Source organism: Chionomys nivalis, chromosome 1 (assembly GCF_950005125.1).
Source record: "Chionomys nivalis chromosome 1, mChiNiv1.1, whole genome shotgun sequence".
Taxonomy (NCBI): domain Eukaryota; kingdom Metazoa; phylum Chordata; class Mammalia; order Rodentia; family Cricetidae; genus Chionomys; species Chionomys nivalis.
The window spans coordinates 11087309-11099853 of NC_080086.1; the positions used below are offsets into that span (position 1 = coordinate 11087309).

Genomic DNA, 12545 nt, shown 5'->3' on the forward strand with positions numbered 1-12545 from the left:
GTGAAAAAAGATTAAGAATCCAGAATGATGAAGGAGGAAATGATTTGAAGAGCAAAATAAGACACAACTTCCTGCAAATTCTTGCTTATTATACTGATTTGCATATCCTGCTTGGAAGATGTGTCCTATTGTTTTAAGACAATAGGCTATTTTTCATAGGCAGCCTATAACTTAGACATGGCAAGAATGAAATCTTCTGTCATTCATAGCTATTGAAACAATTCTTGATTGTTGATGACATGAGAAAATTTAAAATTGGAAACTTTCTCAAAGTGCTGCTTTATTATTTATAATAACATCCTAAATTTGGGTTCATATGTATTCACAAATACCTTTCAGAAATAATACTATGGCCAAACCCAAAAGCTGATGAGAGGTTTAATCTCTTGAGACAAAAGGAAGCAAATTTTTCCTAAAGGACTTAACGATAGAGGAGAAACCTACGTTGTCCGTTTGGAAAACATCTCTAGAACTCAACAGCTTTGTATTTCATTTTTTCCAAGTTTGGCTATTAAAGTTTGTACTATTGATGGTAGTAACATCTCCCCAGGTCATTAAAACTGATTGTTTTATTTTCCCTTTCTACTTTCTGCCTGTCTCTCCTGCTCTTTTTCTGGAAGCCCTCATACATTATTCCACGAATTCTAAGTATAGAGCAATGTAGGGTACAGAAGGGCAACCTTGGCTTAAAGTTATTTTTAGTGTAGCAAGAGAAGCTGGTCAGATGCAAACACAGTTACAAAGTTTGATAAATAATCATGCATATAACAGATAGTTCTGAAAGTTTTATGCTTAAGTGGACAAGTATCTAAGATGTCAGATATAAGCAGGCTTGACAAGCACATGCAAAGAATCTGAAGCAAGAGAATCAGAAAGTGAATGTGGATAAAATGAAGACAGAGTTGAAAGGAGGATTGGTCATGGCTGGAAATTATGGGTTTATAAATATGGGTATTAAAATGAGAAGGTTTAGGGCTGAAGATGATTCAGTGATTAAGAGTGCTTATTATTCTTGTAGAAACCCAGATTCAGTTCCTATTATCCACATCAAGTGACTTACAGCCACTTTAACTTTAGTTTCAGGGTATCTGATGCCCTCTGACTTCAACTGGCCCTTGCACACTTGTGGTACCTGCATACATGCAGGCAAACAAACATATACATAAATAAAACTAATAAATTAATCTTTATAAAAAAGCTGGGATGTTGTGAGATTGCCACTTCTTGTTGTGGAATGTGTTACAAATACCTGAACGGATAGAACTTTCAAAGGCATCTCTGGAAATCGGGCAGAAGTGATAGAATGTTCATTAGATCTCACCTAGGACACAGTGGAAGAGAACCAGATGGTGGAACCAAGGTTTTGTTTATAAAGACCCTTGCTTATTTTTATGGCTTAATACTTTTTTTTTTTTTAAATTTTGCTGTGAGAAGTAGAGGTAAAATTGTAAGACTCCCATGCTACATAAAAAGATTTTGCCTCTGATGTGCAATTTTAATTCAAAGCACAACTAATTGAAATGGGGGAACAGTGTGGTATCCTATCACTATTTTAAATGGGAAAATACATCTGTGTTTATCTTTACTTGAAGAGAATATACTCAGGGGGTTCAAACTCTTTAGAAATGGTTAGGGGGAAAACATTAAGAAGCTTTTAGCCTTGAAAAGGCATTATCATTTGAAGTTGAAGATATTACTTGTGAATCTTTCCCACACTTATATACACAATCACTGTATATGGTAATTGTGATGAATTCACTTACCTAGACCCAGAATTTGAGAGTCTTCAATTGTTGGTTGCATATGTTCAGAGAGAAAAAAGTTAAGTACACAATCACTCTGAAAAAAGAAAAAAGATAAAATACAATGGTATAATATTTTATTTTGTATATTTACCTATTAATTCTGTTTAGTCTTACATGAAAACATCGCTATTATTATATTATTTCTAATGAGCATCTGTTATAAATTCCACAAATAGAGAAAAATTTGCTTGCAACCAGACTGTCAATATAATTCTGCTGTGAATTAAGATAGTTTTTTTTTTGTTTGTTTGTTTTTTTGAGATAGGGTTTCTTTGTAGTTTTGGAGCCTGTCCTGGAACTAGCTCTTATACACTAAGCTGGCTTTGAACTCACAGAAATCTGCCCTCCTCTGCTTGCTGAGTGCTGGGATTAAAGGTGTGCACTACCACCATCCGGCTAAGCTAGCTTTTTTTTTTTTTTAATGTGGCTTGAGATCAATTGTATTTTTTCAAGTGATTCAAGGTTGCTATGTTGCTGGAAGTCATCATAAATGATTATGTTCTGTAATTATATAATTATCCACAAATCTCACATCTCCATGTCCTGGAAAATATAAAGCTTTAGATAAAACTTTCTGAGAAAAATTTTTTTCCAAACGATACACTTGCTCGCTTTGTGAGAAATCAATACTGAAGTTTCAATTCAAAGAATGTTCACTGAGGATTGAATTTCTTCTCAGCATCCAGGAATGCAAGGACATTGTAAGGCAGTGTCTCTCTTTAGGATAGTCTATGGAGATTTAGCATTAAGGAGAACAAATTTTAGTTATGTGTATTTTAGGTATAAAAATAGGGATCATTGCAACTAGACTACCGTTTAACTCCAACTCCAAATGTATGCATGCCTAGTTAATCTGAGAATAGCTTTTCCTTAGTCAAAGTGGCATTTATTTTGTTGTAAGCTATTAATAATCAAGTAGATTCTCCCAAGAAGACATTCCATGATTGTGTAAAGGGCATACTGGATTACCGATTACATCATCTACATATATGCTGGTATGGTAGTGTCTGTCAAGCACCCCATGTCAGCATTTTCTCATTCTGTGCAATGGTCTTTCAAATCCCCGTTAAGAAACATTTACTTCCAGGTCTGACTTCTCTGCTGACTACTCTGTCTCCATCTCACAGAAAATAAAATTGCTATCAGTTCTACAGACCCACACAATTACATTCCTTCATTCTTGTTGCGATGAAAGAAATGCCCACTTTTTATCTAACGAACTAAATTGTGTCACTGCCACAAATCCACACTGATTTGCTAAGCCTCAGAACCGCAGAATGTGATCTGACGGAGAGAAGTTCTCATTTGGGATCAAATTAGTTAAGCTGGTGTGGTGGATCGAATGAGAATAACTCCCATAGACTCATGTATTTGATCGCTTCATCACAAGTTGATGGAACTATTTGGGAAGCATTAGGAGGTGCGGCCTTTGGTGGAGGAGAAGTGGCACTAGGAAGTTTCAAAAGCCCACTTCACGCCTATTTTCGTCTTTCTCTCTGCCTTTTGCTTGTGGATCAGATGTGAGCTCTCAGCTACTGCTCTAGTATCCTGCCTGTCTGCCTGCCTGCTGCCATGCTCTCTGCCACGGTTATTATGGACTCTAACCCTTTGGAACTGTGCATTCCAGTAAACATTTTATAAGTTGCCTTGGTCATGGTATCTCTTCATAAAAATAGAAAAGGAACTACAACATCTAGGATTGGATCTTCTAATCCAATATTATTGTTATTCTTATAAAAAGAAATGGTTTGAATATATTAAAGGGAAAACACCACAAATACCCTGGGTGAAGTGGGTCAGCTACAAGCTAAGAAGCAAGAACAAGTGGTTTTCCATCCACTGGGCTAGGAGAAGGACACACTGCTGCTGACAGTTTGGTTTTAGAGCCCCCAGCTTCCAGAATGAATAGATAACAGGTTTCTGCCATTTATGTCCCAGTATGTTGTAATATTTTGTTACAACAGGCTTAGAAACCCATCTAGTGCTGACCCTTTCATCAGTGCCCCGGCTTTAGTTTTTACACTCCGGGAAACATGTAGAAATGCTATTCTGTTCATTATCTCTTCACCTTATTTTGTTTCCCATCTGTGTTAAATACAGTCAACTTGAGAATTGTGCTACACATACTCATGCATAAAGAAAACCTTGTGGATCCTCTCCCAACCTTTCTCTTCCCTGACACAAGTGAACCCAGGGAAATCCCACATTCACACAGGGTCTTCTTCAATTTCTACTTACTTTATGGTCAGTCACAAACAACTTTTGCCTAAATGACCTCTAAAACATATAATCTTTACTGCTAATAACCGCTGTATTAGAAAGTATTCTTTCAGGTTCAGCAGATATTTTTTTTTCTTCAGTGGCAGAATTTATTATCTGCTTTTTCTGTTTTCAGACTTTCTCCATTTTTCTCCCATATATCTTATGTTGCTGCTAGCTTTCTTATCCTTTCTCCTTTTGCTTATAATTTAAGTTTTTCATTTTGAGTCTGCCACGATTCAATATGCTGTTTTAGGATGACTTGGGTGACATGTGTATTGTCACAAATCTGAAGTTTTCTTTTGTCTCTTACATCTCAACAATATATCTAAATTCCTTTTGACTGGCTTTCTTGACTATTCAAAGATGTGTATCAAGAAATGTGAGTCACTCCATTGTTCTGTCTCTCATGTGTCCAGGCTCAAAACAAGTGTTTCTTTGTCTCTCTGTTTTCCTTGCTCCATGAATAAAATAAAATGATAAGTTCTGTGATCACAACTCCATAGTTTAGGGGTTCCCACAGAAGTTACTTTCTCTGAAGTAGGCATAGAGTTACTGGCTGATGTGGAGTCAGAGCTGGAGTTATTGTCCTCAGGGAGATTTAAAAGTGCCATGTCACAGAAAGAACGAGAAGCCTGACCCCAGGAGGCTTTTGCCAGCATTAAGAACTACTACCACCTCAATATTGAAGTATATGTCTTCCTTTTTTTCCGTGTTACTACCACTTTCCTAGTTCCAGCACCTTCCATTTCCCTCTGGATTATAACAGATGGTTCCACTTCACATCTTGCTAACTCTTTTGCAATCAATTTCTGCAAAACCGATCTTCCAAAATAAAAATTGAACAATTAACTTGTTAAATCATGATAGTGGCTCTGCATCACCCTCTAAAAGAAGAGACCTGTACCTGACTGGGACTTTGCTCATTCTCTGTCCTCTTTACTATTTCTTTTCCAGCCCTTTGCATGTAACTGTGTAGATTATATTTATCTTATCAAATACGTCCTGCTTTCTTGATACTGACTCATGTCTTGTGAGCCAGTGAGCTACAAACAGTAGACCGAGAACCAGGCATTCATGCTCAGTGTATTTCTTTCTGCTCAACATGTATCACAGAACAAGCTGAGATCATCTTCCAATTCAGGTTTCCTTGGTTTCTAGTGTCCTATCAATGGTTTATATGCATTACAAATTAGTCAACTGTTAATTTCTATCTCTACATATTGTTCTCTTTTGATGTTGTAGAACAGAAGCCCATACTTAAGAAAATTAGTCCATATACAAGAAGCTGATTACATTTTGTTTGTTTTTTAAGTTTGAATGCTCAAAATCAAAGCTTGACACTGAATAGAATTGGTTGAAGGAAATACAATCTTCTAAATCTTTGGACAATTACTCATTAATAATAATATTAATAACGATAATAATAGTAATTGTTATTATTATTTTTGAGACAGTTTGACCTTATTAGTCAATGGATAATAAACTTCTATATTAAGCAAGATGTCTTTCCAGTTAGTTACTGAAATGTCACCACTGGTTAATTATTCCCTTGTGTTTATGCTACCATGTCCTTGAACTCTTTATAATTATATATCTGAGAAAAATATTCTTTATTGCAGCAAGATTTTTTCTCTTTTTCCTTCTGTAAGAGAAATATGATCTAGTGTTAATGAGATGAAGAAGCTAAAAAACATTAAGCAGGTATGACAGTCTCAACACTCAGCTTGGCTAAGCTAGGAAGATCATGAGTTCAAGTTCAACCTGGGCTACACAGCCATTTCTTCTCCTCTTATATATCATTTCCCTTTCTCTTCTCAAATGACTGTTTTATTAAATCAGCATTCACATATATTGCAACCTATTTCAATAAAGAAAATTCTTGATTTACATTTCTTTGTATTCTATCTTTCTCTGTGTTTAGAGAAAGTCGGCTGAAAAGTTGTTTGCGACTTTATACCTCAAATCTCTCTGTTTTCATTTTCACTTGAAGCTCTTCCAGTTGGGCTTTCATTTGTAAAAGTCCCAACAGACTTTAATGATTATACTTTGCCTGCCCCAGCTATCTGACTGTTGGCATCATTGATGTGAGCTGCCAAACCCATGCTGTTTCCTGATATTTTTAACTATCTAGTTTGACCATATGACCACTCTCTGTTTTGAATCCTTCCCTCTTGTTGGATTCCAGGCACTCTATTCTATGGCGTCTAGTTGACTGATCTTCCTCAGTTCTCCTTGCTGAGTTAACCTTATCTTCTCAGACTTTAAAATTGGTGAACTGCCTGGTATGGACTTCCAACTATATCTCTTTTAAATTCATTTCTCAGTGTATTTAGGATTACTTAATTTCTTTCAGTGTAGAGTTTTGATAAACAGTTAATTTGGGGACAATTCCAGTATCTGTATTTTCAGCCAAAACTTCTTTCTGAGTGTGTCCAAACTCCTTATTCATATCTTTGGGAGTCTCAGAGGAAAGTCAAATATAATGTGTTTAGTTTCAGACTTTTGCTTCCCACTCACTTCCAATGGCACTTCTGACAGTCTCACCATCCCAACATACTCAGCCAATTTGAACTTGTGTGACAAGAAAGATATCTTAGTGTTTAGCTGCCATCTTGATTTGTCAGCTCTTGAGCAGTAATAATTATCAAATATGTAGCATATTCTTTCTATGTAGAATGCTATGCACCTGATCAGTGCTTCTCAACCTGTCAATTGTGACCCATTTGGAGGGTCAAATGACCCTTTCACAGGGATCACGTATCAGATATTCTATATATCAGATATTTACATTATGATTTGTAACAGTAGCAAATTAGAGTTATGATGTAGCAATGAAATCATTTTGTGGTTGGGGTCACCACAACATGAGGAACTGCATTAAAGGAAGGTTGAGAACCTCTGCATCTGGTGAACAAATAAATAATGGCTCCAATTTGTCTTAGGCTATCTAAAGCTACTAATTGTTGAGGAGCTAAATGTCTTCAGGTGAAATTAAATGTTCCATGAAGATTGTGTGTGTGTGTGCTATATTATCCTCTTTTCTAGAGTAGATCCTAATGCAACTTACATGGAATTTTAATGCTTAATATGCTTTTAAATGAAAAATGAGGACAATGAAAAACAAACATGAAATCCAATCGGTCAATATTAAATTAAAATCTCCATCAGGGTATGTTTTGTTAAACTCAGAATTCTCATTCATAATATGTTTACCAATTACATTAACCAGTATGTAATTTAAAATGACTGACTTTTTTTGAGAGCCAATCAATTTGGAACCTAAGTGTTTTTCCTATACTTTATTATCAAAGACTGAACAGAGTTAAAAATACATGCACAGGCCAGAATGAATGGAATATAAAACCGAGATTCATTTTTCTCTTTCCTTACAAAAGCACATTAAGTGTTCCCATTTATTAACTAGCCAGCCAACATCTAGCATTGCCTGCAAGATTTAGTGACTTAAAACAATAAGCTAAATCTATTTCCCTCAAATGCCATGGAGTGCTGTAAAAACGCAAATTAAAAAATGAATTCCCATGAGAATTGTAAATCAAAGTTGAGCAGTAATTGTGTTTTATTGCCTTCTTCATAAAGCGACATGTCAGCATGTCCAGTCTCTCACATAGCTCAGCCCACCATATTCTTGTTAGAGTTACATGGAAGAATGACACTGTGAAGAAAGTGAATGTCTAAAGAATTTTCTTTGATTTGGCTCTCAAATGTCATCAGTGTTTTACCAGACTGTGAAGATTAATCTTGGCTTTACTGATGGTGCACACATGACATTTATCCTGCCAGCTATGTAAGCTCAGCTAGTGCCAAGCAAGAAAAGAGCAACGTGGTGACAAACATACAATTAACATCTGGGTTTAGCAATGGGGAGCAGGAAACATATGTTCGCTATTAAGACAGGATTTATCCACTTGGCTTTATTTTGACATTGGTTTCTGCTTTAAAAATAACATTGTCTAAACTTTAAGTGATATCATTCCCTGTTTGCAAGGACTTCCAGAAATGAGCAGCAACCCTGAGAAGAGGAAAATATCCCAATGCATACAGCTTCTTTACAGTCAAAAAATTCAAAGAAAATACAATAATATACATAATCCAGATTTTATTTGCATATTCCATCTTTACATGGCTTTTCTTACTCTGTCTCTTTAAAGACTTTGTTTTATTTTTTTAACCATTTACTTGTTTTTGTACCTTTCTATACTCTTTTTCTTCTCTCTCTCAAGCCTATACATATTAATCCAACACTGCGACCCATTTAGAGGTCTTTAAAAAAATCTGAATTTATCTTTATTGTGTATTTGTAATTATATTATGTCCAGTAGCACTTCTTAAAATGCTAAGTGCTTCTTAAAAATTTAAGCTGAATATTGCTAAAGGAAATATGGCACGGCCTTCTTGCTCTGTCAAGTCCAACATGGCAGAGGAGGTCCACTCACTGCCTCTGAGCTGTGCATACAGCCCCAGTTCCAAGTTTGCAGGGGGTCAATGTTGAGCCATTAAGCAGTTTGTAACACAGTGCTTAGAAACCCCATTTAAATGCTTGGCCTTCTGAAAGAGCCAGAGGTTGCACTGGCAACATGGTTTAGAAAACCACTGTTTCAAAACAGCACAGCTTTTTCTCTGCTTCTGCTGAATCAGGAAAACCTCTCTTAAAGGAGATGCAGCATTCCACCAACAATCAAAGCCCATTTGGAAAATAAATGCAGCTAAACTTTGTTTTTTAGTGTCTAGCCTTTCCAAGCCCTCTAAGGCTTTAAGTATATTTTAGTTGTCCATGTGGGTGCCAATCTGTTGAAGGAGATTGCTAAATCCTGAAATAACCACACAGAAATTTTATTAATTAAATCACTGCTTGGCCCATTAGCTTTAGCTTCTTATTGGCTAAATCTTACAACTTAATTTAACCCATTTCTATTAATCTGTGGCTTACTGGCTAAAGTTACAGCATCTGTGTCCGGCAGGGCTACATGGCTTCTCCTGTCTTCTCCTTCTTTCTCCTAGCATTCACTTTAGTTTTCCCTGCCTACCTCTATTCCCTGCATAGGCCCAAGACAGTTTTCTTTATTCAGTAATGGTAATTACTGAATTACAGCGGGGAATCCCACATCACAAAGCGGATTTCTATTTACTGACGTCATGCTGGAGTTTATCTATAAACACCGAAACACTAAAGCTTCTCTCAGTCCAGGGATGTGAGTGGAGCTGAGCCAACAGAAGGCAGGCAGAAATGGTACAAGGATTCCAAATCAAATGCTCCCTTAATCTCTTCAGAGGAGATGGTTAGTGTGATAGGGCTTCCATTCAAAGCCAGCTTCATTTGTCAACAAATGCTCTCTTAGAGGGAGAGAAGGAGGAGAGAGTGGGAGAAAGAGAGGCAAGGAGGGAGGGAGAGGGGGGAGGATATCTTTAGGCACAACTGCCCCATCATCCAGCCTGTTTTCACATCTTTAAATCAACACCCTCAACAAAAGCAGCACAACTTACAGTCAACGATACAATAATATGTGATTTTTGGAAATGAGGGTCCAATTTTATATTCAGACTGCATTTTCTTTCTTTCTCATGGCCTTTCTGTTTTAAGTCTCATATTACTTATGTTCACACCTATATCATCACTATATCATAAAGTTATCAAGAGTCAAGTATGCCTTATGTTATTGCAGCCTATCCATTCTCCAGAAACAAAGACAAAAGTCTGACTTTAGAGGGTTGCAAACAGTAGGTGCTCAATAAAAATGTAAAGTCCCAGGGCAAGCAGTATTTTCAAAAGTATAACCTCTGATGAGTTAGTTGTGTACTTTCTGATAAATAACCTATCACCCATGTTCAGGTTGTGAGGACTACCAATTAAACTCAGTGGAAAAAAAAAGACAAAAACGAAAAACAAAAACAGAGAAGACACAAAAGTAGAAGGACTGATTGGGAATAAAAAGTGTTTTAGTTGGAGAGAGGGTGATCAATGGGACATGAAAAGATCAAAACTCATATATATATATATATATATATACATATATATACATTACATATATATGCATTCAGTTGTCAAATAATTAAAATTTTCTTACATAGTTTTGCATAATTACATATATAGTTTGAAAGAGTCATAAATTTAACATATAACTAAAACTGGATGCATATTTTAGTATGCATGCATAATACAATTATCTTTAATTTTCCTGTGCTGCCTCATGACAAGCAACTATGCAAAAAATATATTTGGAAGGATTTTTCTAGGATCAAAGATAAGGACTATCTTGCCCAAGAGTATTCGAAACAAGTAACATACAAACCTTTAAGTCTCGGGTTTTATTACAGAGGAGAAAGAATTGTGAGAGCACAAAATATTCATCTAAGCAGTTAATGTCACTTAAAGTAATAAAAATAGTGATAGTACATTCCATACTTTATAAATTTTAATGCTCATATCAAAAATAGCTTTCTTTACACATATGAGGAAAGGGAGGTAATCTTTAAAATTCAAACCTAAAAATGCCAAAGTAACACGATTTGTGTTGGAATTAGCAATGTAACTTTTAGGTCAATTGTGCTTAATTTAATCTGAAATTAAATTTCATTCTCTAAACACAAACAAATTTAAGGAAGTGTGATGACAAATTTTGATTACCAACTTGATGGGACTTAGTCACATAGGAGACTTGATAGAACTTAGAGTCACCTATGAGACTTGATGGGACTTAGTCACATAGGAGACTTGATAGCACTTAGTTACTTAGAAGACTTAATGGGACTTAAGTCATGTGGGAGACTTGATAGGACTTAGATTTACCTAGAAAACATACCTCTGCATTTGTCTTTGAGAGTGTTTCCAGAGAGATTTAACACAGGTAGGAATATTTGCCCTGAACACACATGGCTCTATCCCATAGGCTAAGAGGGATAAAGAGAGCCAAGAGTATGCATTCAACTCTCCCTTTGTGATTGTGTATGCAATGTGACCAGCTGCCTCAGGCTCCTGCTGCCCTCCCCCACCATCTTAGCTGGAGCCCCTTTCTACATCATGTGGTCCACCGTGGCAGACTTTACCACCAACCTGGGAGCCACCCTCTTCACTTTAGTTGCTTTTGTCAATTATTTTCTCAGAAAGAAAAGAAAAGAACAGAGTGTCTACAAACACAAAGAAATGCATGAAGCTATCACATGATCATTAACAAGAGGTCGTGCTGTGTAGTCCAGAGAACCTGGGCACTGAGGCCAATGTGGCTAGTGTGTGTATGTGTGTGTGTAGTCTGTGTATAGTGTGTGCGTAGTGTATGTAGTGTGTTGTGTATGCAGTATGTGTAGTGTGTATATGTAGTGTGTGTGTGTTTGTGCATATGCAGACACATATGGAGGCCAAAGATTGATGTGAAGTATCTTCTTCAGTCGAGTTCCACCCTGTTTCTTAAGACAGGGTCACTCACTGAATACGGTGCTCACTGATTCTGCTAAGTGTGATCCAGGACTCAGCCTGTCTCCACCCTCATAATTGAGGTTGTTTATGCATGTCAATCCTAATTATTATGTAAATACTGGGGATCTGAAATAGAATTCCTTGGTTCATCCGCAAGTACTTTAGAGACTGAGCCATATCCCCAACCCTCACAGTTCAGCATTTGATGACATTTGGGCTCCATCACAGTCCAGCCTCTGGAGTGACATTCAAGTTCTAAGAAATTTCTTTGGATTAATGGGAATATGTAGAGTTTATAAAGTTACAAACATCTTTAAAAGGCCATCAGCACCCATGACCATAGGGTGTAGACAAAGGCAGTCAGATTTCATAGTGCCATCTGTGACAGATTCAGTTTTTTACTTTCTGTGGTAGATTTTCTCAAACATGTCTGGACATATGAATCACTTGGGTTAAACACACACACACACACACACACACAAACACACACCACATCACTTTTACCAACAAGATAAGTATTTCTGAAGATAAGACTCCTAAAGATATTTTTATAAATCTCCATAAATACTATTTTTGGAACCTCTTGTCAGAAAGTATAAAATGTGTACCTTAACAACAAAAATAATAATGACAACAGTAGCAAAGCAATTGTTGTGCTGGGGGTGTAGATGAGTGGCAGAGTACTTGTCTATCACATACAAGTCCCTGCCTGCACACATACGTACACACATATACACATACATTTCTGGCCAAGCTGGCAGTCGTAGAAAGCAGTAACTATAAAGCTCTGCTTACAGAACATGTATATTATTTTTCATGCTTTTGGACATATTTGTCCAATACTTGACTGATTTTTTTAGTACAGAAAGGGTAATTAATAAAAGAGATGCAGCACAGAGGTCTTACAGAAGGGCCATCCTCTAAACTTTTTTTGTTGCGGCTGGGACGTGTCCACCAGTTGTAGAGTACGTGCTGAGCACGGGTAAAGCCATGCTCATCCCAGCACGCCCTAGAAATCAGCTAGGTTGCTAGGATCATACTTGCAACCC

The 12545-nt window shown here is 36.6% G+C and overlaps 1 protein-coding gene across 3 annotated transcripts in view; it reads right to left on the minus strand.

Moving 5' to 3' along the window:
- Pik3c2g (phosphatidylinositol-4-phosphate 3-kinase catalytic subunit type 2 gamma) overlaps positions 1-12545 on the minus strand; it is a 324648-nt gene that overhangs the window by 44762 nt on the left and 267341 nt on the right. For all 3 annotated transcript variants that reach the window (XM_057780802.1, XM_057780793.1, XM_057780784.1), the window contains one exon: positions 1764-1839. In XM_057780802.1, coding sequence (XP_057636785.1) covers positions 1764-1839 — 76 coding nt within the window. The remainder of the gene's footprint in view (positions 1-1763; positions 1840-12545) is intronic.